Source organism: Hyposmocoma kahamanoa, unplaced genomic scaffold (assembly GCF_003589595.1).
Source record: "Hyposmocoma kahamanoa isolate Upper Pololo Valley unplaced genomic scaffold, ASM358959v1 103, whole genome shotgun sequence".
Taxonomy (NCBI): domain Eukaryota; kingdom Metazoa; phylum Arthropoda; class Insecta; order Lepidoptera; family Cosmopterigidae; genus Hyposmocoma; species Hyposmocoma kahamanoa.
The window spans coordinates 4742349-4770283 of NW_020653344.1; the positions used below are offsets into that span (position 1 = coordinate 4742349).

The following is a 27935-nucleotide window of genomic DNA, read 5'->3' on the forward strand; positions in this document are numbered from 1 at the left end:
CAGGTTCACGTGGAGCGTGTTCCGTACGGAACAATCCGCGTCACAGTAAAACGGCGTTCTAACGCGACACGTATTCTCGTGCTCCGCGTGGACGGTCCGCAGATAAATCCGCACTGCTCTGAAACCAGCGATAAACATATAATTTTTCTGCAAGCGGATTGCGGGACGCGCGAGTGGTTCCCCCACATCTCACCTCCTAAAATCAAAATTCGCGATCAAATACCTCACCTTAACACAGTCAACCGTGATCTGCAAAGGGTTCGAAACGTCGGTTTGTTTGAAAAAAACAAATATACGTGATTTAGAGTCGAAAATATGGTATCATTTCCAACAATTATTGACTCAATGTGATGTTTAGATACAAAATAGTAAAATAAAGGGAGATCAGTTATTTTTGAACCCTGAAATTGTGGCGGTAATTGATTTATACATCCATGCTGCGCTCCTCTTAACTTCATTTTTTAACCGACTTAAAATTATTTTTTTAATGTATGTTACGGGATAATTCATTGCATGGCATTTGTGAACCGTTTTTGATCATTCTTTTTTTGTTGGAAAGAGTGGACCTCAGTAGTGCTTCCATTGTAATTTAAAAAATATATATCACCTCTAAGAGTGGGAAACTAGGGATGAATCAGGTTTCGCGCACTTTCCGGTAACCGATTTTAATAAAACTTTGCAAATAGATGTATTTCCACGAACTTTTGAGGTTGGTTTTTTAGTACTCTGTACTGATGCTTTATTTTCTTAGGAAAATGTCAATTGCGCTGAATTAGCTTAACAATAAAACCGAAAGTAAATAAGCTATAAAGAAACCGCTGATAGGGTGGCTAAAGATCTCGATTCACCGATAGATATGTCAGCAATTCAATTTCGGTAAAATGTCGATTATGTTAGCAAGGAGGGTACTATATTTGTGCTGTTAACACAAGAAATACGTAACTTAGTAACCTTTACTATTTCATATTAGCAGGTACATTGAAATCAAAATATTTGATTTGTACTATGCACTGGTTATTTGTGATAATGGAAAGTAATTACAGTCAACGACAGAACTTATCAGAACCGAAAAGTAACTACGCTGTACGATCACGTACACTGATGTCGGAAGTGGTGCAATTTTTACGGTGACTGCAAATGGTTCTGTTAAGCTAATTCTGTCCTCAACGTACATAATGAAGACATGGAAGAAAATAACAACTATCCCTATTGTAATAAAAACACCGTTAAAAGCCTCAATGTGCTTAATTTGATACACTATAACAGTACATTCGTGTTAAGACTACAGTACGAAATTTAAACTGACCAATCCCAGTGGATTGGTATCACGTGAAATGCAGTAGGAAATACAAGTTGGCCAATCACAGAGCTGTAACGGAATTTAACCAATCCCATTACACTATAGTAGCAGTAGAGCTTCCTGTGATAGAGTGAGCTGGTGAAACTACAGGGTAATTAGGACTTATGACCCTGTAATTTCACCTTTGTGAACTTGTCTCAGGGTGACAACTGCAGTGGCTGTGCCCCTCAAATCTTTGCGATTTAAAGCTCTGAGTGGCACTGCAACTGTTATGGACGGGAGTGTAGCTTACCACCAGACGTACAACTTGCTCAACCCCTCACTTGGTTGGTATCATAAACCATAAATGAACTTTGTGTCTGGGCGTGACAGGAGCAGTGACAGTGTCACTCGGATATTTGCGATTTAAAGCTCTGAGTGGCACTGTAAGTGTTATAGTTAGGCGTGTTGCTTACCACCAGGCGCACGACTTTTTCGTCCCGTTACTTGATATCGTACAGCATTTTACGTTATTGGTTTATACAATCTATTCTATGACGTCACATGTCACCAAAAAAATACTAAATAAAATAACGTTCACAACACAACATAATTCTAGTTCAAGCACCAAAACAAAATTGTGCGCGCGTTTACAAAATACATTATAGGTTTTAGCTGGTCAGTGGATTGACCACTATAATTTGTCCTAATTTTGTCCATTGCAGATCTTTAGCTGCACTTGTGTAAATGTTACTTTTAAACCTTAGTGTCTTTATTTTCATGAGCTGTGTTTACAATAGCGCCTTTTTTGTTCTTAAATTAAAAAATGCATTAAATTTATTACAATGTAAAAATCATTACTGATCGTTCAGTACAAAAATAAATAAATAGATAAATGCTAAACATAATTTGAATACAAAATGCATGTTTCTTTCAATACATCTGTGCACATTTCATTACCGAAATTAATATGACCAGTCTAAAATCTAATTTAAAAGTAAAGTGATAAAAATAGCGCCACCTTTTGAATAAATTTGTAAATAACTCTGTTTACTCCAAAATGCCAAAAGATGGCGTGGGCACCGAAATAAAACAAACGCTTTAATACAAGTTTGTCGTACATTGGTTGTTTCTTTTGAGGATCATTTCTTTGCAATTAACTAAGCAGCCAAACTCAATTTGAGAAATGTGCACAGGTGAATTTGAAATTTGGTATTGGAATTGTAAATAAATGCAAACATTTCAATTTCAAATCGCATACAATTCTTACTCGCAAGCAAGTTTACTATCAAACGAACTGAGCGCAATGCCAAATGCTTGCAGAGCGCAAAGGGGGTATCGAAAGTCCATAGTGAAGACGTCTTCGGCTATTCGACCGAATTGCATAACGACGTAATCGGGTTCCGCGTCGTGTACGATTTGGAAATTTTTCACACTAGCTTGCGTTACCCTGCCATGGAAATTCAGGACGTAGGACTGAGTTTCGTCGTTCCATACAGGGGTTTTATTATGTAAAACGACGATATCATCCAAACTCTGAGTTTTCAATCGTTCGAGGAGCGTTTCGCTGTCATCTTGAGGCGCGATGGTAACGCGTTGCCTTTCGGGCGTCATACCCGGCAGGATGACAGTCATTTTACGAGGTCCTTTGAAACCTAGGACGTTTGTATCCTGAAAATAAAATTATATTGTACAAAGAGCAGCTTAAAACCCTAACAGGATCTTGAGGTACAAAGGGAATTGTCGTCGGTGGCAAACGCCTAACGAATTTAAGCTTTGCGGATGACATAATTCTGTTTATCCAACATAACAGGAACTACAACAGATGCTCCAAGAACTGAGCACGGCAGGTCTTGAGGTTGGACTTCACATAAACCGGTCCAAAATACAAATAATGTCTATCAGCACGGAAGACAGGATCGAGGTCGACGGGCAGGAAATCCAGTATGTCGATGAGTATATCTACCTGGTCCAGGGAAGATAAGGAAACCGGTCGTCGCTTAGATAACGCCTGGAAAAACTATTGGTCCTTGAAGGAATACTTGAGGGGTATGTCATTTAAGCACGAGTTCCAGAAGTCTAAACTCTAGATCTGCCAGAGGGCGATGGAACGCATCATTCTGGGCTTTAAACTATTCACCAAAGGCATTGCTGATGTGGGTAGCAAAACAGCCAGGCTCAAATGGGATTGGGCGGGCCATATTAGCCGGATGCAACCTGAGAAGTGGGCGAACGTCGTGACTGCTTGGGTGCCCGAGGGTGGAAAGAGACGGCGTGGACGGTCGAGAAGGTGTTGGCGGGACGATCTTAATAATAATAATATAATAACGCACACACTCAACATAGCCCCGCACTAGGGAAACCCTGTGTCGCGGGTGCCATGGACACACACATAGACAACCACAAATTACACCCAAACTCACGAGAGAAATAATTGTAGGCCATACAAATATTTCGCCCGGCCCGGGAATCGAACCTGGGACCTCTGCGTGGCAGTCCGGCATGGTAACCGTTCGGCCACGGAGGCAGTTTCTTGATGGGCTTGAGAGGGAATGGTGGGAGATCGCTACAGACAGGGACCAGTGGAGGACTTTGGGGGAGACCTTTGTCCAGCAGTAGGATATAATGGGTTAATAAAAAAAGAGCAGCTTGTTGTGACCCAAGTAGAGGACCAGATTACTTAACAGTTACTATGTAACAGATACAATACTCTCACGTAAATCGAAAATACCTACGCTATAGTAGCCTACTAAATCTAACTAATGACGTCAGTCGTGCGAAACCGAATGCTCATAAAAGAAAGACGTCGGCGCACTCAGCGGTAGGCTCTTATAGCGTAACATTTACGATAAGATACAAGCTTCATCATCTCGACATCAACTAGTTTAAAGTGTCATAATTTATACAATTTGCGTGAAACCATTTTACGACCTCGGTGGCCCAACGGTTGCACTGTGAGCGTTGGATGGGGAGGTCCCGGTTTCGATTTCCGGTAGGACCAATTTCGGGAATGAAATTTTCTAAATTGGTTCTGGCCTGTGTGTACTCCAAATACCAAAATGAACTCTTTTGCTCCGCAGGGAATTACTAAGTTTGAGACTAAGCGGTTGGCGTGGTTGCCTGGCACATTATTATTAAGTATTTTGGGAAAAGATTGGGAAGCATTCTCCAACCTCATTTCCTATTTGATTATGCTCAGAATGTGGGTAATAATTTCTTGGTTCTTCAGCCGTTACTATTCCTTAAATATTCTTTTCCTCTGCAGGGCAAAAGCTTGCTCTGTAAAAAGAATAGTAACGGCTCCCTTTCCTTCCTCCAAAATAAAGGGTTTTCCATTATGGGCGGGTAGATTTTGATAGTTCATAGCGGCTATGTTGTTAAGGCTGTTTTTGTCAAATCAGTTGTTTTTTAGTTTCAGTCACTAAAGACAAATCATCATGGCAAGTTACAGCGTTGAATAAACAATTCATTACCAAATAAAGGAAAGAACGAATGAACCTAATGCGAATTCTACCGATTTAGTATTCGCAATAAAAAAATAAATTCTAATAATGGCAACCATAACTTTAGCAACTGGAATAAATATTACACGGGGAGGTTTATCAAGGATTTATCACATATTGCATGCCATGCTACGGCCGCTGATATGTTAATAAATCAATTTAGCTAAAAATATCGATTACGTTGTTTATGATAAGGACGGCAGACTTATTGACGCGCAATAACATTAGACCGGTCAGAAAACCTTTTATGTCCATGCAATAAGAGCGAAAAAGACGCACAAGCGTTTCACTTCGGGTCAGACAAAGCGATTCGACACAGGTCTACATATGAATCGGCGTCATACGAATTTACAATTGCGTTCGTACAGCACCGATGAAGCCCGAGCGGCGGCGTGGACGGCCGATTGGCTTTAGGGCGCGTTCCCATTATGTCGTAACATTTTATTTATCGTTAGACGACTGTCGCGTCTAGGTGTTTCCACCAGATCGCGACGACAATTTATCGGGTCACGGCAGCTGTCTAGTCGTTTGTACGACAGAATCGTTTGAAACTACGATTATGTGTCGTCACATTTTTATCGTGACTTTTTATTTATCGCCAGACGACTGTCGTTCAAGCTCTTCCCATTATCACGAGTCTGTCGTCGTAACGTCAAAAAAGTTGTGAACGACAGTTAATCGTGCTTTATTATATGTGAACAACCTCATTTAAATATACAAGCCACGACACTTTAAACTGCGCGACCAGTGGCGGATTTGCAGTTTTAGCCGCCCTAGGCCCAAGGCCATGTAGTCGGTACCAGCCGCCCCTTTCTCAGCATTCATTTACCTACTGGTAGACATATCTATATTTTATACATAAAATGTACGAAAGTGATTTAGAAAGATTATAGTCATACGATGCGGTGTAGTGCGACTCGCCATAATGTCCGTGAGCCTTTAGAACATTTAGGTACTTTATATTTATTTCTTGTTATTATTATTTTGATCATATCGAGGCGACATGCCTACAAACATCGCCACAGTAACATGGCGATCGTTGTACATACAAGATCTCTCGTGAAACGTGAAAATGCCAAGTTGTAGCGATACACCTTGTAAAAAGCAAAAATTTTAAAACCAGTGAGATAACATTCCACCGGCTATTTGGATTTTTAGTTACTATTTCTATTATTATTCAATGTTTTCTTTTTGTCTCGTTTGTAAGCAGGTAACTTTAAGTATGGATATTTGTATAAAAAAAGAAATTACTTACATATACAACAGCTGCCAACTCACACCTCGTCTTGGTATGGTCATGCTTTCGCCACGCTTTGCCATTATCGTACACAGTGAACGCTGTACCAAGGAGGTTAGACCTTAGTTTCCCAGCGAAACTGTCCGCGGTGCGGCTCAATTCTGTTGGATCCGTGGATATGAGATAATTCGACGTTGCGGATTTTTTACGTTTACGAGCTGCAAAAATGAGGAGATTAATCAACCGTAATATTACCTTTTTACGTGAAGGTTATACTTTAAAGTAGTTCTTTGCGATGTCGAGGAATTTCGAGAAACTAATTTATATTCTACTGGATTGGCGACTAGAATGACAATGGCATAATATATGCAGTCTATATGTTTGAGATTGAACCATAAGCGCACGTGCACACGGCACGAATTCAATCGCGCGGCCGTCGCGCGGCGACCGCTCAGTTACCACGCCTTCAATGAAGAATCTGAATATCCGCCCGGCCGCCGGCGACCGCGCGGTAGATTTCTTCAGAGGAATTTAAATGTTGTTGCCTAGTAAATAGAATTCAGATTCGTCATTAATGTACATGAAGACGTGGTAACTGAGCGGTCGCCGCGCGATGAAATTCGTGTCGTGTGCACACAGGGTTACAATACCATTGTTTAAATCACATAGTGATAATAAAGAAATGTGATAGGTTTGTTTCAATGTCATTGCCGTATCAGGTGATAATAAAGCTACGCGATTAGTCTGTTTCAATTGTTTAGTTCATATCGCGTCATATTAGGGTCATTTGTCGTTCCATAAATGGTACTTCATTTATACATCTAACCTAGATTAAGACTATTTAAATATATTTTGTACAGTATCTTCGCTTTGTTCGACAAAGGAACGGCCAGAATACTGTTACACCACCTAGTCTGTCGTATGTTAACCACACTGCCCAACTATCTCCTGATTCTCTCGGTCCGAACACATTCCATTAAAACGTGGTAAACGTCCTCAATGACGCCGCAATTGCTACAATATGGAGTTGGTGTAATGCCCATCAAAAAGGTATAAAAAAAAATCAAATTTTTTAAGGAATATGCACAGAGCGCAACCTCAGAGCCGTTACAACACTAAGTCTATTCAGTATACAGTTACAATTGAATTCAGGTTGAATTGTTTTGAAAATTTACCTGCTAAGAGAAACACTTTCTTGCCATAATCCTTTTCCAAATGCAGGAAGTATGTTGGATACAAGCCACGGTCCATGCCTTTCCTATCGCGGGCTATCCGGCACTTGTACAAAGTGCCATGTTTAGCTGGAGTCACTACGAATGTTTCTACCGCTCCTTCTACCGATCCTTCTACCTCTGGTGCCTAGAAATATTGAAATGGTATTAAAAAAATATTTTCACGAAAGTTTTTTTCATTAGTATAATCATTTCTATAACTAGTAAGTCCACGTTGTTGACTTGTATGGAAAACTGTAATGTGCAAAGTAGCTTTGAATTCTGTGCTTTTAAACTTCCATAGTTTTCAATAGAACAACTTCTAAGGGCCGGATACCTGTTTTTAGTAGCAAAAAATATGACGGCCTGCATTACTCGACGAGTTTAAAAAACGGCTTTAAAGGAATTCGCAATTTCAAGAGATAACAGAAATACGAATAAAAATATAATAGACGTATGTGTCAATCGTGATCCGGGTTATAAGCTTCTAAATAACCCGATCATTTTACTGTTTCATGGGTCATGCGCGCAATATTCGATTTTATCACTATAATTTTAAAGATTATTCAACAATTCACATAACACTCAATCTGGAACTGCCAATATTATTGTTATCTCGTTCACTCTCACGTGAAGTTCCCACACACGACACGGTTAGCCTTCTCACTCTTCGTTTGGGTCGAACATTCGTTCGATAGAATCTTCTTTCGATCAACCAAAAACTCAAGCAATCGATCAACGGGTCAACGGATCAACGGTTCAATGAGTATATCAATAATTTTTGTAAGTTTAATCTGTTTTTTTGTACGTTGTGATTATTTATGAGTGCACTAATATATACTCTGAGCTAATATTAAAATAATAATTAATAACAAATTAGTAATTTTTAATGCTCATAAGTTTTTATGTATTTTTGTTTTGTATGTGTTACTTTTCTTAGACAGAAATTTAGTGTCCTAACTGTGGTTTATCAATGATGCATTTAACTTTATGCACATTACCCATCAGCAGGTAAGAATAAAAGGTAATTGTATAATTTGACACTTTAAACGCCATATGGAAGTATCATGAGCGACGAGTGACCCGCTAAAAGATCGAACATATGATCGAATCATTTGACCCGATCACACGCACGGGTCATGATCGACCCGGGTTATAAAAATGATTGACCGAAACAGGTCTAATGTACAATGTGAATATAATATGTTTTTAAGTACAAGTTGCTTTTATTTTTATTGACACAAAGATCTACAACACAAAGAAAAATTCCTTCGGTCTGACTAGACTTTAACCAGCGACTGTAGCCACGCCGGGGTTGTTCTTACGAACTGTGTGACTGCGATAATAATTGCAGTTCTTGATTTGCACCACAAACAAACAAATAAATGCATTCTATTCTTGAAACAGCTTAGTTCTAAACAAAGTTTAAGTAATTGTTTTAAATTACAATACATTGTTTAATGAATGTTAGAGTGTGAAATGTCCCTTTATATTCAAAACAGACTTAGAAAGAAAATTTATTACATCTGTCTTTTTTGGAGACGGAGTAAAATTACAGGTAGTTGTTGTCGAGAGTTTTATCGACAGATTGTGAAAGAAGATAACAATTTGCCAAAAATGTCTGAATTGTGAATGTTACGACGATCTAATGATTACTAATTGTGTTATTGCCTTCTTAATTCTTATTATGACAGTTGGCCTACTAGTATCGAAATAAAGTTTTATTCATATTCATTTTAACACGAAGAGGCACGATTTGATTATCTATATTGAATTAAAATGAAAACACTTTAAAATGTGTCTTCTTTGTGTATTTTTAATAGCCATAGTTCTAAATGTAGTGTATATATGTATGAACTTACAAAAATTGACAATGCAAAGAACCTGTGCCCAGCAGTTGGACGACTAACGGGCTGATGATGATTAAAAAAAAGTTCGGCTATTTATTGCATAAGCGTGACCAACATTGAGTCGATAGTCGATAGAAAATTTATTTACTGCAATCACTAGCTGCTTGCAAGCGAACAACACTTGCGCAATAAACTGTCATCTCCATAAAAGACCGACTGTAGGTCTAATTTTCTTTCAAGAAATATATAATAATAACTTAAAGATTCATAACTAAACATTGACGCTGATTTTCTGTAGCGTTTGTGGAACAGAGCCGTTTGATAGAGCTATGACGTTTTAGAAGTAATTAAATACCTGACTGGGTGATAAATCTCTCCTCAACAGGCGCGGCTGCATCGGCGCGACCGCGGCGTCGGCGCATACGTCATCAGTGCTGACGTCACGTCCTACGCTGCACACAGGAACGCTCTCTTCTTCCTCCTCCCCGTCACCATCCAAAGTCCCACCATCGGAATCCCCTACTGTTAAGACTTCTATTTGGTTGCCCAAGTCTGAAAATTTAGTAAATTATTTATATTAACTTTAAATTAATTTTTGCAACTTTTTTAAATTGTTGTAATATTTTTAACCGACTTCAAAAAAGGGTCTCCGGCTATTTTTTTACGTGAATTACGCGATTTTTGTGAACCGATTTTGATGATTCTGATAAGCAGGTTCCTCAGTAAGCGGTCACATTTAAATTTGATTAAATTATTTTACTTAGTGTGGCTAATTAGGGGAGGAATCCGGTTTATTGAATTTCACCCTCTTTCCACGAACAAAGTGAAAGCGGACAAGTGAAGTTTCGAAGCCGGTTTTTTTTTTAGCAAAAAGTTAAAGTATTCCTTTTAAATTTTGCCAACATTGACTATTTTCTTTAAAAAAAACAAATATGTTCTACAAAATATCGGTACGTTTCTAAGACATATTAAAACGATGTTAGTTAACTTAGTATTTTACTTAGGTGAAATTAAGGCACATGGCTCTTGTCAACTTATGTCTCAGGATGACGGGCGTAATGGCAGTGCCCCTCAGATCTTTGCGATTTAAAGCTCTGAGTGAGAGTTACAGCATCAGTCGCGCGGCTTATTCGTCTCGTCACTTGATATTATTAAAAAAATGTAAGAATAATTTATAAAACAATGTTTACTGTAAATTATATCACAATTAGAATATCAAGCACAAAAATCCTAAAATTAAATACAGATTTAAAAAAAGAACCCGTGGAATGATGACAACAAAAACTAATTTTTGTCAAAAATTTACGCCCTTTCTTCCCCGACCATTCGATTTATTTTGTTATTACCAAAGTCCTTACTAACAAAATGGTTATATTATTGATTTGGAAGAATTAAAATTATGCAGCTGAATTTCGATAGGTGTGAATTAGCTTATCCAAGTAATTGGTGTTAACGAAAGTGGGTCAACTACGTGTTAAAACAGTTAAAGTTACTATAGTAGAATATACACTGTATAATTCGAGGATTACAGCACAAAATACTTGATAGCGTACAATTAGCTACAGCCACAATTTTCCATGTCTTCTATCCTAATTATAACAATAAATTAATAATAGGAAATAAAACTATGTTTCCGGATTTAAATCGCGTATGTTTGTTTATTTAAACAAACCAAGCAACGTGTTAGGCCGTTTACTTACTATAGCATTAGGATTCATTTAAGTATTTCTTTGTTTTCTTTCTTGGCTGGCACCGACTCCAAAAATAACTAATTACATAATGGAAATATTTAGGTATTAATATTTTTGAGTGGTAAAGTAAAACTTCAAACTGATCAGTAGGTGGCAGCATATACCAATAATAATATTTTATTGAAATTATAGGTAATAGGTTTGGACAAGAATTGTTACATTGTAATTGTATAAGTAAACCATAAATGTAGGTAGATTGATTAATAATAACCATATATGGACAAAAAAGTATACTTAGTAAATTATTATTATACATATAACTAATAAGTTATTATAATACTGTGTACAAAACGAAATGAGACAAAAACAAACAAAAAGAATTACGTGCATTGTTGTCGTTTGGATTAAATATATTTTGTTATATATATTTCGCTTTTTTGTGTAGTGTCTGTTTGTAGTTTTTCAAATTGGACGTTTTTTTTAAATGTTTGTTTATTTACTTGAAAAACAAATATACGTGTTACCTGTGCTAACCCTTCACAATGACGCCGCATACCAACAGTGATTGTAAAAGACCAGTGAATCATTAGTAAAATTCCCAAAAGTTCAGTGTGGAAATTAATCCACGTAACGTTTTAGAGAGCACTCAATCGCTGAAGCGAATCGGTCAATTAGCATAATTCGTTTTAAGGCAAACCTATGCAAGGGTTTCATTAATTAAAATCTTATAAAAAGGACACAAATCGCCTTTTTTTAAAAAACCTCCTTCCGGCGGCTAGTTCCGTAATTTGCGCAATAATATTTTGTTCCGCAGAAATAGTTTCATTTCCTATCAAGCTTACTGCTCCACATTGCATCATATTGAATACGTCATCATGGTATGAATCGTCAAATAGAATTTCGCTCTTATTGGAGGGCTATTTGCCTATTCTCATTCATCGCTAAAATGTCCAATGACCAGCGACTTAGTTCTATAAAACAATCCCGGTAATCCATCATTTAAATGAAAGCGTCGTAGAATAGACCACACAGACAGTATGGCGTCATGCAGTCTCGTTTCTTATATAATTTTCAACCTTATAAGTTTTATTACAAGGCTTTACGATGTCGAATATTGAGCATTGACACGCAAATGTTGCGTGAGCAAAAATATTAATTCGTTGCGTATCGATGCATAGCATTTTCTATGGAGAAATTATATCTTTACATTTTCTGTGCAATGATATAATAAATGTTTGGAGTCAGCCTGCTATCTAAAAAAGTAACTAGATATAAACATAACAATGTTATAGTCAAAATATATAACAGATAAAGTTTAGAGGGTTTGGACATGTTGAAAGAATGAATTAAAGATTGATGAAACAGATTTTTATAAGACGAATATGAGCAGGCAAGATGGTAAGGGTCAACTAAGGCGAACTAATCACGATCAAACTGAGGACGTTCCAAAGAAAAGCCTGGTCAAGAGTTTTCTTAACCGTCGATCGTATATAAAAGCACTGATGCGTATTGATAAGGCGAATGAGACCAATCTGTCCCATTTATACTCTTAATGGCAATGATATTATACTTGTATTATGCTCACTGCTTAATGGTATAAGTGGGACAGGTAAGTACCATTTATACCATTGTTTATTATCCAATGGTATAACTGGGACCAACTAGTACCACCTACATAGGGCACACTATAAGTTTCCGGAACTTGCCACTTCGATAAACAATATTTAAAAAGTAATTACAACATTTGAAAATGGAATTCTTTGGCTGTAGAATACAGTTTGTTTTATCCGAATGTCACTTGTTTTTACTTTGTGGCGTCATTTTAGAAATTGGTTGTCTATATCATCATGAATTTCACTCGTAAAAATTTTCGTAGTATGATTTCTACGACTTTAAGTGTAATTTGATAGCTCAGCGGAGCTTCACTCGGTTTCAAACTGCTTTTGGCGAGGAAGCTCCACGCAAGACAACTATTTATAGCTGGTTTGCAGAATTCGAACGCGGTCGTGTGAATCTCAGTGACAAATTTCGTGATGGTCGCACGTCCATCGCTGTGAACAACAAAAACATCGATGCTGTGCGCCGTATGATCAAAACAGACAGGCCTGTGACATACCATGAGATTCGGGCATCTTTAGGCATAGGCATGAGTCAAATACAATCAATACTACACAAACATTTGGGTGTGAAAAAGCTGTGCTCTCGGTGGATCCCACACAATTTGACTGAGGCTCAAAAAAAAGGATCGCGTCACTTGGTGCAATGCCATGCTTACCAGATTCAACGAAGGGGCGTCAAATTTGGTGTGGGACATAGTAACAGGTGACGAAACATGGATTTATAGTTACGATCCCAAAACAAAGCAGCAATCGAGCATGTGGGTCTCTCGAGATGTGCCGAAACCAACCGAAGTGGCGCGCGTACAAAGTGCCTCTAAGCGGATGAATGCTTCTTTTTTTAATAAAACTGAACACGTTACTTTGGAGAATCGTTGTACCGTGAATAGTGATTGGTACACGACCATTTGTTTGCCGGAAGTTATTGACAAACTCCGTAAAAATAACCGTAAACGCCGTATCGTCTTGCATTACGATAATACCAGTTCTCACACGGCCAGACAGACAAATTAATTTTAGAAGGAAAACAACGTTGACCTTATGAGCCATCCCGCGTACAGTCCCGACCTGGCACCAACACGTAACACTTTTATTTATTTCCAAAAATTAAGAACCAGTTCCGCGGTCTACGATTTTCATCACCTGAAGAGACTGTCGAAGAGTATGAAAAATATGTTTCAGAGATTGTCACGGAGGAGTGCCATAAATGTTCTCAAAATTGGTTCATTCGTATGAAAAAGTGCATTAATGCTAACGGAGAATATTTTCAAAAAAACAATAAATTAATTTCTGACCATTAATAGTATCTTTTTCTTATACATTCCGGAAACTTATAGTGCGCCACACGTATTACCATTACAGGTATAAATGGGACAAGTGATGGTATAACTGGTCCAGAGGGGAAAGGCGATATATTTCAGAACCGTGGCAAGTGGAAGAGTGGTTACACACGGCAACATTTACCAGCGATGCAAACACTCGCTTGCGTCAATACAAACGCGCGATTGCATCGATGCATCACCTATAAATCCCAAGTGTAGCGATGCAATCGCGCGTTTGTATCAATGCAGTCGCGCGCTTGCATCGCATTTGCATAGCTGCTTAAAATCGCGCGTGTATGTAAAGGTAGACGATTTAGCGACTGCATCGTTACTGTATCGCGTTTGCATTTGTTGTTGTTGAGTCTTATTATAGTAGCAGTAGAGCTCCTTGTGAAAGAGTTCGCCCAGGGAAATACTGCCACCTTACCTATTTCTGCCGCCAAGCAGTAATGGCAGCATTACTGTGGTCCGGTTTAAAAAGGTAAGAGTGTTGATGATTACAGGCACATGGGACTTGTCAACTTATATCTCAGGGTGACGGGCGCAGTGGCAGTGCCCTTCAGATCTTTGCGATTTAAAGCTCTGAGAGTGGCACTGCAACTGTTAGAAGTACAGGCGTGTAGCTACCATCGACACGACTTGTTCGTCCCGTCACTTGATATGACAAAAAAAATTTAATGTAATAATAATTTAAAAAATAATTGTTACTGTAAATTGTATGTAATTGTACAATTAGATACGCTGGCATGTTCTCTAGAACAAAAATCCTAAAATTAAATAAAGATTTAAAACAAATCCCGATATGAGAATATGACATATACTAGTGTTGCAACGAATAGTATTTCGCCTTCAGGCCAGATACCGAATTTTCGGCCCGAAGCGAGGCCAAATAGTCGAATATTTGGCCAAACTATTCGGCCTGATCAATGATCTTACGAAAATTGGCGCGCCAACCGCATTATAGCAAAGATAGGTATACAATACATATAGATAAGTTAAATGAAATTAAACTAGTAATTACATTGACTTACAATTATATGGACGTCGGGTCGGCGCTAAAAAGTGTCCGAACTTATAGGGCGTTATAATCGTATACAGAGCGTCATTCACGCTTTAGTCTTCGTTTGTTTCTTCTGACAGCGAAGCAAGCAAAATTAGACAGTACTACGATGACTTTACAATTTAAATTCAACGTTTTAGCTTTTACATATTCCTTTACAAGTCACTACGTTTAAATAGGTTGACTTGGGACATTTTTTTCGTGGTTTTTGTATTAGACCCGTCGTCCATTTATTTGTAAGTCAATGAGTAATTATGCATGATTTTGTAAAAAGAACAAAACAGGAAATTTTATTTTCAAGTTTGTAATTCAAATTATTGGCATCTTGACCAATAAGATAATTGTTTATTTCACTGCAGTTTGATTAACTTTCAAAAACATAATTTTATTTTCATTTGCAAATAATAAGTACTAGGTTAATTTTGTTAGCGTTTATTTAATCATGATTTCATGACAAAATTACATAATAAGTTGGTAGTATTCATTTGATTTGTTGCCTTTTTTATCTAGAAGTTACTATTTGTGATAATTTGCTTTATTTTCTTATCTCTTCCTCCTGTTTTAGGTATTCGGCCGAATAGTAATTTAATATTAGGTATTCGGCCGAATAGAAAAAAACATTTCATTCGTTGCAACTCTAATATATACCCGCTATGATGACATCAAAAACTCATTTTTGTTAAAAATTTACGCCCTTTCTTCCCCGACCATTCGATTTATTTCGTTATTACCAAAGTCCTTACTGACTAAATGGTTATATTGATTTGGAAGAATTGAAATTATACAGTAGAATTTCGATAGGTGTGAAACTCTTTAACATATAGTATAGCTCCGAGTGGCCACCAGGCGCACGACTTGTTTGTCCCTTCACCGCTCATAACCCTTGTATAATGCTGGGTATTTAGACGTGGAATTGACGGTAATATACAGTGTACATCAAAGTAAGTTTGTAATTAACTAAAGGTCCATCCAGACGATCAAGCGTCACGTGCAAGGCGTGCGCAAGGCGTACACGAACTTGGTTTACGCAAGTTTATTCGTTATCAAGTTCGGTTGTATTCCACTTCGCAGAACGAATCGGAGGCTATGGTATATACGTAGCTTAAACTCTTCAAGTTATCTTCAGACACAAAATATCGTCGGTTATTTCAACATAATTCCGTAAATTCATGAATCATTCAATTACTTGTAAAGAAGACGGTGAGTAAGCTAAAAGAGCGACTAATATAGTTCGTGGTAATGCGTCACTCATTTCGAAATCATAGTTTATGTTTAAAGTTTAACACGCGAATAGGTAAAACTGAATATAGGCAAAATTAGTATAGAGTACTAAAAGAACCGACCACAAAAGTTCGTGGAATTACATCTATTTGCTAAGTTTTATTGAAAGCGGTTACCGGAAAGTTCAAATTTAAATGGGACCAATACTGAGGTACCCTGTGTCCAACAAAATCGGTTCACAAATTACTTATCGCCGGAGTTATCGCGTAACATATATACAAAAAAAATTATGGTCGAATTGAGAATCTCCTTCTTTTTTCAAGTCGATTAAAAATACACCGCATAAGAAATTTTTTTTAAGTAGATGGTCTTGCTGTTGACCACTATCTAGACTTGGACTAAAGGTAGGGTCTACGATGAAACGAGCCAGTGCCGGCGCTACCCTATATAGCGCCCGGGTCAACTGAAGTCAAATAATTATTAATTCCATAGGTAACATTTTTACATATGAAAACGTAATTTTGTAAGCTACTGCTCGTTCTCTGTGCTGATTTTCCTGAGAAGAACCAGCAAGAAACTCTAGGGATTGCTCTTTTCAAATAAACTTAAATGCTATGGAATACGCTTGGAATCATATTTGTGTGGAGTCTAGATTAATGCTGTCTTTTCACACATCTTTATCTAACACGTATTAGTCTTCAATTTTTTAATATAACTTTTCAATTAAAATACTTTTAATGTAGGTTTTAAAACTTAGGAAATGATAGTCTTAATACATGCTCCGGAATCTTATTGTAAAAACGTATACAGTTCCCCATAAGAGAATCGTTTACTTTAGTTAAACGAAATAGTGGTACCTTGACTTTGGTTCAGTTCTAAGGTTAATATTATGGATATCTTTTATATATGACTGACTTTCTCAGAATTTATGTGCCAAATTTAATTAAAAACCTGTCACGAGCTTTTTGGTGAAGGAAATAACGTGATGAAACTTGCATGCCGAAGAAGGTTCACAACCCTCGGAACTGTGAAGTCCCCAATCAGCATGGGCCAGCGTTTTTTTTTATGATACCAAGTGGCGGGACAAAAACTCGTGCGCCTGGTGGAAAGTGACACGCCTATCCATAAAAGTTGCAGTGCCATCGCAGTAATTTTATGGGCATGCCCCCCGTCACCCTGAGACATAAGTTGACAAGTTCCATGTGCCAGTAATTTCACCAACACCCTTGCCCTTCTAAGCCGGAACGCAGTAATGCTCACATTACTGCTTGGCGGCAGAAATAGGTAAGGCGGACTATGGCCTAAACTCTCGCATGATATGAGGACGGAGGATGAGGAGTTACAACGTTGAATACATCCTTCTACTTACACATCAAAAGTTAGGACAAACTACAATAATTTCTAGATTTCAGACGGAGATGTTATCCACTCTAAGTGCATTACTACCTTCAAATTTATTCCGATCTTTGCTTATAACATAAATTTCCCATTACGTTACCATACGTTTATTTTAAAGAGTTTTTCAACAAGAACTTTGTCTTGTAAATGAAAATAAAACAATAAATTTAAATGTCAATGATTTAAATTTTTACTGTATTACAAAAAGTAAGATTTGGCAATTATGAATGAAAAATGATATCCGATAAATGACCACCACGACCACAGTTACAGATGTCGATTTTTTCATCAAAGTTTTTAATAACTTTTTTGCAAAATAGTGGGTCTATTTAGTTAATCACGAATTTTGAGTTTCAAGGCTGCAATCGATTCGATTGGCTCCGTATAGACTCTGTCTTTAACTTAACCCCGTAAAACATGATCCAGCGGTGTTAAATCACACGATCGATCTGGCCACTTAACGGCTGAATTTCGTGAAATTATGCGATCGGGAAATTTGGTTTGCAATAAATCGATTGTTTCGGTGGCTGTGTGACTTCAACATGAACATCTGTAACTGTGGTCGTGGTGGACATTTATCAGATATCATTTTTCATTCATAATTGCCAAACCATACCTTTTTAATACAATAAAAATTTGAATCATTGTCATCTAAATTTATTGTTGTATTTTGGTTTACAAAACAAAGTTCTTGTTGAAAAACCCTTTACTTGCCGCAACAATTAATAATTGATCATGTTATTAAAACTGGCCAAAAGCCATTTAATTATGTTGGTAAAAACACTATGATGGCAACACCACTTTTACCATCGTAAATACTACAGAAACAATTTACTTAAATTGTTCTACTACTACTATCCTGTCACTATTACTTTCTTTGTTTAATATCTCTAATACTTCGATTGATGGTCATAGAAGAAAAAAAAACTAATATCCGCGATATATATCTATTTACATAAAGCCATTTACACGCGGCTACGGCCTAAATAAACTTGTTAAGTACTGTAGCGTGAACAATATCGATTTTGATAGATATATTAAATTAGAACACACGTGAAGCACGCTTCCACGGAAGGAAACATACATAATTACCCATTTGTGTATAATATGGTTACATTTAATCAGTTTTTGTCTTTGAGCTTTGCACAACTGCTATTATAAGTGGCAAAGAGTTTAATTTACATCTATAAGTATAAGTAAAAAGCTCTTGCAAATAAAAGCAATCTTTTATAGAGGAACAGAGCCAGATAACCACATTACTTACCATTACTTCCGTTCTACGTCCGACATTCGTCCGAAACAATTACCGTCAAATAATTAACACTAGCACTCACAACAAATCAAACGATAATGTAAAGTACGAAGCTTCATTCGCATCATGCGTATTTTATTTGACGGGAGTAGATGTTCTGGTCTCAAACTAAGTAATTCCCTGTTGCGATACCCCAAATAAGACCAAAACCAATATAATAAAAAGTATTTCTCAAATTGGCAGTACTGGGAATGTAACTCTATACCTACCCATCCAACCTTCAGCGATCAGTTACACGATGCGAAAGTTTTCGTGCCTCTGCCGAGAGATGACCGCCCAGTTACCACGCTTTCACGTACATGCATTACATGTGAATCTGAATTCTATTTACTAGGCAACAACATTTAAATCCTTCTGAACAATACAACGGCACGGTCGAGAGGCGGTCGCCGCGCGGTTGTCGCGTAGTTCAAAGACAAGCCAGGCTCGCCCTCGCACCCCGCGCGGCGCCTGCGCGGCCTTAGCGCGATGAAATTCGTGTCGAATAAAGGCCCTCACAGTACTACCTCAAGGTCGTCAAGAAAAGTAAGCAAAGAATTTTTTATAGTTGATGGGGAACAGTCAATATGACCTCTACCTCTACCTATCATATTAATTAGTATAAAATATTTTACAAAAATATTTAAAGTGAAGGACAAAATTGTCTTTCGTATATCTATCTAGAGCAGGGTGGTCGACAGTGAACCAAGTGTACACTATGAACCGCGCCAATAACTCAGAAACGCGATGTTGGAATTTGGTGCAAATCGCACCATGTGAGTTTCTACTATAGGCACCTTTCTCTTCCTAGTCTACAGCGAGCTAGCAGCACAGATGCCCGGGGGCGTCGATGTCTTTTATTTTTTAACAAAAAAACTTAAAAACAACACGCGAGAAGAATTTCGTTTCGTTTGACTCGTATGAGCAGTAACAGCATGTTCATAGATCTAAAAGATTAGCCATCAATGTACTTTTTATTGAGGTAGTTAAAATAAGCGACGGGTTTTTAGGCACGTTGCAACATAATCTCAAATTTTACAAGAATGGGGTGGTGCAGGATAAACCACTTTTAAGGTGTACACACTGAACCTATGACCACTTAGTGATAAATTAAACATGAAAATGTTGACTGCTAGATAATTAAGAAAAATCACAAAGTAAGTGTGCGGTTGAAATACAAACCTTCTTTTTGAATTTGTGAGACTCAAGTTGTTTTTTTGTCGTTATATTTAATTATTATGTTTTTACAAGTTTGTCTTTTTATTCAATTATGTTCAATATTTCTGTTCGATGCCCAAAAACTTATTTTTTTCAATAATTTAAGCAAAAAGCGCGTTGTGTTTCACAATTTTTATAAAAATACAATAGTTTGCTGATAATTGTAATAATCATGTCCATTGTGGCGCCTATGGTTCATTGTGTACCAGCTCCCGGTCCAATGAGTACCATGGGGTACGCAACGTGAACCATTGCTCCATTAAAAAAAACATGGTTTTAGAAGGAGTGACTGTATTTGGACAAAAATGAAGTACTACTTTATCATACCCAGTATAATTACCTATAATTGTAAGCAAACAGTGTATAATTTAGATCCATAGATCCAGAGTTACAGCTTTTGAAAATTTAGGTGGTTCATTGCCAAACATAAAATTACGCGACAGTGATAATAATTATCCAACACAGACCCAAATTCATTAAACAATGATTATATTGTTCAATATTAAGTTTATTGAATATAATCATGTATTACTACTATTTTGTGAAATTACTCCACTAGTTTCTTATAACTGTAGTCTGCTGGTTCATTCCGTAGCTTAGTTGTGAGAGCGTCAGCCACGGTATGGCTACGTCGCTGGTTTAAATCCAGGTGAAAGAATTTTTCTTTGTTTGGTCTGTGTATTAATAACTATTATTAAAAGTTTTAATTAAAAAGTGTCTAATATTGATAGACTAGGATTTCGGCACTACGATATCGGCGTATTTCTTGTTAGTACAGGAAAGTAATTACTTTCCTTCAATGAAATTATTGTGTGTAAAGGTATATCATCTTTTATTGTAAATTATTCACTCTACATGAACAATGCGTAAATATCTTGTACATATTGAAATAATTAAAGTAAATTTAACTTTAACTTTTGTTATTTACTTCACAATGCATTTGCATTCAATCAACAGCAATATTATCCATAACAAGGCATCCTACGGCTATGTCACACGGAAGGAAAGTACCTTAAATACCGCAGATAGAAAATTTTACTGAAAGAACTAATTTTGATTTAAAAAATAATTCGAACTGCATTCAAAGATTTTTAGATTTTTAGATAATCGCCTGACTGAACCGGCAATAGAACCCGCCAAATGTGAAAAAAAACCTGTAATTTTACTATAGTGGTTGAAAGTCTCAATCATAAGGATTGTTTTCTTCTAAATAACATAGCATCTTAAATAAAGGGAAGACCATGAAATTTAACATTTTCAAATTAACCAGTAACAGTAAAATTCCAGGTTTTTTTTTCACATTTGGCGGGTTCCATTCCCGGTTCAGACAGTGGCTTATTTAAAAGTCTTTGAATGCAGTTCGAATTGTTTCCAAAATAAAAATGAAGTCTTATTTCAGTAACATTTTCTATCTACAGTATTCAAAGTACTTTCCCTCCATGTGGCATAGCTGTGGGACTACTATTATACATATTTTCAATACTGGTTAGTGATAGTCTAGTTGGTAGATTACTTGTTTCCGATGGTAAAGGTCTTCAGTTCGATTTCTGTTAAGGGCCTTGATGAGGGGTATTTTCAAACACTGAGTTGGTTTTGATTCCTAACCACTAATTGCTTCAATACTGTGATTAGATCTGTATGTGGAGAAGGTTGACTCTTGGACGATGAGTAAAGTCCATAATTTGCATGGTTTCTGTTTGTTGGGCAACATCTAGTATGCCATCCTATCACTTCATTCAATGAAAATGTGAAGTTGCAACAATTTGGCTGTTAATACTAAATATACTAATTTACATATTGTTTATTGGGTCATGTGGTAACATCATGATAAAAAATGCTTTCTCATATTGTTCCCTAATACTGTTGTAGTAAAAACCGTTAAACTTAAAACAGTTTAAGTTATTATGTGTATATTAGGACTAAGCTTAGGAAACACTTTCTTTCAATGTAATGAAAAAACGCTTTCATGTAGGTTTTGGAAACGGTTAATAGAAACCACATTATAATGAAAATGACACGGACTCACATGGCAAGTTATGTATATATGTATTTGTCTATAGCGTTACGTTACCGCAAATATGTTACGTTATTGCACTTATGTGTAACTGAGTACAGAATAAAAGACTTTATTGTATTCGAAAAATGGATCTTATGCTATATACATTCAGTTGTTATTTCTATGAGAAAATTGAGCGCCTGAATATTTCTTCAACCAGTTGTAGGCCTAAGGGAAGTTATATTTTTTTGAAAAGCAGATTTTTTGAAACTATTTCTGGAAAGCATTTCCTTTTAGAAAATAACCATTTTGTTTAGTTTTTTGATAAAGACATCATAAACCCAACTCCGTGTATATTGAGGGTTTAGTGGAAAAACCATGACTATACCTGCACAGTTTGTAATTTACTTAGTTTGAATTCAGCAGTATTTACAAAATACTAACTATTACTATAATTAACTAGTTACTGGTTTTACCACCAAGCCCTCAAATGATGAGTAGGCACATTATTACAGAATATACAATAAATTCTTAGTTAAGCTGAATCACCAAAATAAATACCATGCTCAAAAGGGCCACTTACCGTCATAAGTTGATATTCTATTTGTTTGGAGGGGTATAACTTGGTCAGGATTGACTGGAGACATAAGAAATTGCATCGGACCATCATAGCCTGTTGTGAAAAGAAAAAAAAATGCGCGTAACGAAAATAAAATTTCACTTTTGAAACATCATGCTTCACTAGAGAAGACATCGACAAAATTGGGTACATAGCAACAGTACAAATGGCTAATTCAATACTTACCGTGTAGCTCCCGGGAACGGCTTCCTGAAATCGGTCTTTTGGCGGACCCTACTCTGAGATCGTTGGCTTGGACAAGACCAGAATTTTGCCTCTTTTGTTTCATTTTCTGTTCCATGATTTGACGCTAAAACAAATCCAATTATATATGACTCTCCAACAATTTAAGCGCAGTGAAATGAACAATAGCTTTTGTAACAACTTAACAAGTAAATTTCAAGATTTTATTGAAAAAATTACTAAAATGTACTAGGTACTTACTTGCTGCTCAAGTTTCTGATCGCGAACATTTATCGCTGCCATGGCTGCACACAATCGTTTTACTCTCGCTGTTTTAACTATAGTGCTGTTCAATTATTTACAAATTTATTACACTTTTATCTCAATATTCAATAGAATAATTGGCATTTTCTAAGCTCATTTTTGTTTATAAATCATCTTGCCTACCGTTGCCAGGAATATAGGGTTGCCATTCCTACTATATCTTCCTAATTTGTAGTTGTCATTGTGATCATTTTTGCTAAAAGTTGGTCTTCAAATGCAAAAAATGATAATATAATGTGTATTATTTATGCATGTGACAAACTCGGACTATATAAGGAATGCTTATGTAATAACTCGATTCAAACAAAATTAATATCGTGCCTTGATCGTGCCGGTACCGACCAACCAACCGTTCTGTAAAATCAATTGATCAAAAATCTAGGTAAGGTTACGAATTGCTGCGGCTACATTAATACAGCTACCATTCACGTTGACTTTAGCGATTAGTAAAAAATATCGATTTAAGGGCGCGTTCAAATTAGCCGCTGTTAGCCGCGCTGCAGCCGCGCGGCGGCCGCGCGACTGTCGATGTCGCGCTGCTGAAGTGCGACCACATTTTTAGTGATGTTTTATCTTTCGACTCAGACACGATGGATTCTGACGAAGAAACGTTACTTTCATTTATTTTGTTCAAACTGAAGAAAAAAAAATTAAAAAGAATACCAGAACGTATTAATATAATCGATAACGTATACTCGACACTGTCGATCGACAACGAGAATTATACACGTTTTCGAATTGTTTGGGAGCAAAAAAATGCAATAAGGATACCCATATAGATTTACAAATAAGTGCTATATTCGTAATGAGCGCCCTTAAATATGTCGAAAACGATACCCAACTTGCCATTATCTGAGAAATCGTGCCCGCCACCTTGTATTTAGAAATGCGAAAAGTCGTGTCAGCCATCATGTATTCAGATATAAATGCCATTTCCATAAAGATTACCAAAAATTAATTTTTGAAAATTCTTGGCAACCATCTTGGATTTAGAAATTAATGCCACACTATCAATGAGCACTCCCAAACAACTCGAAACGTCTATAATTCTCGTTGTTGATCGACAATATCGTAGGCACCTTTAGAATCCATTTGTTACCTTTATTTTGTCAAAATAATCAAAATGAATACTACCATAAAATAGTTACAAAACTCGATTTACGAAAAATATTTGTAAATAGTTTTCGCCCTGTTTAAGGGTTTTTATGGGATTTTTACGTTTGTTTAACAGTAGTCTTCACACTTGTATTCAGAACTAAAAGGTATATAGTTAGGAGGGTCAGAGTTCTTGGGGCACACACTTCACGTATAGATATTAAAAATTACTCACAACCTGAGATATGTATTGGCGATCGAAAAATAGGTTTTTAAAAAGTAAATTTAATTATAAAAAGACGTTGTTTATTCAATAAGAGCTGTAATGAGACTGACTATAAATAAAATAACAAATTGGTAATTCAGAAATGCATTATAGACAATCTTGCAATAAAACGGCACGTGTATGTAGATGCGTAGGTACGTCGTCAGCAATAACCAGGCGTTACGTCCTGGTAACTCCTCCCTCCTTAAGAAAGAAGCGTGCATCGCAGCTTCCAGCATCTTTGGGCGTTGTTGACTCTGGTGTGACGACTGTTGTTTGAGTTGGATACTGCTGCTTTCTGTTGAAATATCTGTAGAGTTTCCAGGAGAGTAGAGCAGCGCCTAGGGCATATAACTATAATAAGGTAGGCCAGCTGGGGGTAGTAGCAATTGCTGTCCAATTGTCGATGTCGGGCTCAATTTTCATCTCGGCTACATTGTTAATGAGTTGATGTAGATCGTCCAAGTTGATGTCTTCCAGTTGCAGATTGTAATGAATATCCTCGGGGGTTGAAATTAGTTCCGGTGGTAGTGGAATAACATCATGCGTGATTATGGCGCTACTATGTGAGGTTAGGGTTCTGTTCATGACTTTTACTTGACACTGCTCCGAGAGTGAGATAATGTAAACGCCATTAAGTCGTCTGTAATCTGTTCTAGCGTTGCAGATTGATCTGAGAAGTTCGTCTCTTGGTAAGATGACCAGCCAGCTGGTGGGTGTGAGCTTCTGAAATTTTCCTTTTTTCAAGTTCATCCTGGCATAGGTACAGTTCGCCTCTTCGTGGTTCAGGAGCGACAGCATGCAATCCTTGGTTTCCTTGATGTTCTTCGTCTCCAATTGCTTGCAGAGCTGGAGGGCATCATTGATCTGCCGGCAGTTGCCACCTAGGTATGCGTACTCTTCGCTTCCAAGTGCAAGGAATTTGGACTTAGGAATAACGGTTAGGTTTAGAGGGCTCGGAATGGAATATATGTGGATTAGATCATATGCCTGAGTGGCGACAGATGGGATATCCAAAATGAAAGTCAGAGTCTGTGCTGTACTATACGCCTTAACCTCTATAGATCGCTCTATTTGATGGATGTTATTGATGTTAATATTTGTAATAGGTATCAAAGAATAGTTATGTTGTAATTGCAGCATTTCATGTACTAAATTTTGGGGTTTAATGATACTAGGGTGCATAACTCCTAACTGGGAGAAAGTGATAGCGTCTTCTAAAAGCATCAGTGTGTCTAAAATAATTTGCAGGCTAAAATCTAATTGAACATATATATTTAAAAAATGTATCTGCGTAAGGGTCGCTTTGGAGCTAGTGGTAGTATTCAGCAGCGCGGCTTCTAGTTTTATTTGATTATTAACGACCGCTTGCAAGTGCTTATTAAAATCAGAGATAGTTTTCTCTGCTAGGACGACAGAGTGTTTCTGCCGAGTGGATAAGTCGGCAATGTTGTGTTTTAACTTGTAAATTTCTTGTTCTATTTTCACAGCGTCGTCGTTGTCGAGGTTGCCTGTTATGGCTTTGACTACTGAGCCTAACCCGTTGATAAGGCCACGCTTGACTCTGCTATGAGGTGATAGAAACAACATTTTATCGTCAATTAAGCTAAATGTATGAGTTATTTGCTCCTTATATGAATGATGTTGAGCTTCATGTGTCGTATGAGTTTCGAAAGCCTTAGTTCGTATAAATAGTTCCAACAATTTAAGAGAAGCTACATGAATATCTGATATATTATATACACAAACCAAATTGAAAGTTTCTACTTGTTTTAGGATTTTTCCTTCTTTAAGCAAAAAGGCACCGGAAGATGAATCTACTTTGGTTATGGTCATGGTGGCTGCTGCGAAGAACCAGAAGGTTCCTGCGAAAGTTGACCTGTAACAAGATGGGGTCTCCTAAGTAGTCTAAAGTGTACGCGTATTGACTTAGCGTTAGGGTGACTGCCTATGATTTCAGCCACGTTATTGGGGTGCAAATGGATGATTTTATACGGACCTTTAAATACTGGTTTCGTTTTATCGTTCTTCGCTGTCTTCGCCACCTGTTTAAAAACGGTCTCACCTACCTTGAATTGGATCGCTTCGGCGTGCTGGTTACGTTTGGTGATTATTTGTTTCTTGTTTGATGACATATTGGCGGTTACACACTCCTGTACTGCTATGGCATTAGCGTGGTGTTTAAGGACATAATCTTGATAAAACTCTCTAGGGTAGTAAATTTCCAATGGGTTCCTAGATTCCGTGTGGCCAAATAATAGTTCGCGAGGTGTATAACCGGTCGTTGAATGAATAGAGTTGTTATAGGCTATCAAGGAGTATTTCATGAGGGTCTGTATAGTATCATCTTTGTTAGTGAGTCTCTGTAAACGTATGATTTCTGAAATTGTCGAATGGAATCGTTCGATTGGTGAGTTTGAATTTGGGTTGTAAGGGGTAGTAAAATGAATGAGGATATTGTGTGACGCACAGATTTCTCTAATGACGTCATTGTCGAACTTAGAGTCTGAATCTGTAGTTACCTTGATAGGTAAGCCTAGTATGGAAAAGTGTTGTAGCAGAGCATCAGCGACGTGTATACTGCTAGAAGCGGTTAATGGGATCGCCTGGGCAAATTTTGAGAAGTTGTCGATGATGGTCAAAAAGGTAGCACCTCCAGTGGAATACAGGTCCATAAAAAGGTGCTCCATTGGTTTCGTTGGTGTTTCTGTTACGGCTAAGGGCGGACGTAAGGGGTTTCTTTCGTATTTTCCCTGTAGACACACCTCGCATTTATTGACATACGCCTGGACCGTAAGTAACATGTTAGGCCAATGGTAGTGTTTTTGAATTTGTTTGTAGGTTTCTTGGATACCTCTATGTATCCGTTTACCTTCGTGGAATTTCTTAATAATCTCTGTTTGTTCTGTTTTATTTTCCACGAGGGTGACACGAGCAGTACATCTAAATAATTTAGGACCTCGTTCATTAAATACGGTAGTATAGATTCTAGAAAATGCTAAATAGAGATCTTCACTGTGAAAGAAGCAATAGAAAGTGCGGTCTGCTATCGTGTGTTCTTTGAGGAAGCGAACTATTTCTGGCTCGGTGTTGTTGACAGGTATGAAAACGTCTTTTATCACTACTCTAGCATTGGTGGACCTATCGTCTACTCTGTACTCTGAACCTGGTGTGGAACGGATGTAAAACTGTTTCAATTGTCTGTCGATAGCATCAGTGACGATGGGTATACCCTGGTTTTCATTGTCTGCCTGTGTATGATTGGTAGATATTAGCTGGCTTGGTCCAGCAGAAGTTGTGCTCACGGTTTCAGATTCAGCAGTGATTGGTAGCACAATGGGGGCATCATCTTGATTCATGTGGGTACCAGAGTCGCCTACAGGAGCTAGGGGTTGGTTTGGATTATTAGGCATGTTCTCTGCTTCTCTACGGGCATTATCGAAGATCTGGTTAATCATGTCATCGTTTTCGTTGTCATCAAAATTAACAACGAGAGATTCGATGCTATTATGGAAAATCTTGGCTCTTGATAAGGCATCGGCGTTCGTATTCTGTT

General features: G+C 37.3%; 1 protein-coding gene across 1 annotated transcript; it reads right to left on the bottom strand.

Moving 5' to 3' along the window:
- Positions 1-1938: 1938 nt before the first annotated feature.
- Positions 1939-23037, bottom strand: LOC113238518 (protein king tubby). The gene is made up of 7 exons (XM_026475345.1): positions 22957-23037; positions 22699-22822; positions 22477-22566; positions 9436-9632; positions 7195-7378; positions 6038-6237; positions 1939-2950 (listed from the first exon to the last, which is right to left on the bottom strand). Exons 1-7 carry the CDS (start codon positions 22996-22998, stop codon positions 2546-2548), a joined length of 1242 nt encoding a protein of 413 aa, XP_026331130.1. The 5' UTR covers positions 22999-23037; the 3' UTR covers positions 1939-2545.
- Positions 23038-27935: the final 4898 nt, after the last annotated feature.

What these genes read in the sequence shown, in the direction of transcription:
- LOC113238518 (XM_026475345.1), bottom strand. Translation starts at nt 22,998, where the DNA reads ATGGCAGCGATAAATGTTCGCGATCAGAAACTTGAGCAGCAA. An exon ending in ATCAGAAACTTGAGCAGCAA is followed by an intron (nt 22,823 to 22,956) that starts GTAAGTACCTAG and finishes GATTTGTTTTAG; the next exon opens with CGTCAAATCATGGAACAGAA. An exon ending in TAGAATATCAACTTATGACG is followed by an intron (nt 9,633 to 22,476) that starts GTAAGTGGCCCT and finishes CTAAATTTTCAG; the next exon opens with ACTTGGGCAACCAAATAGAA.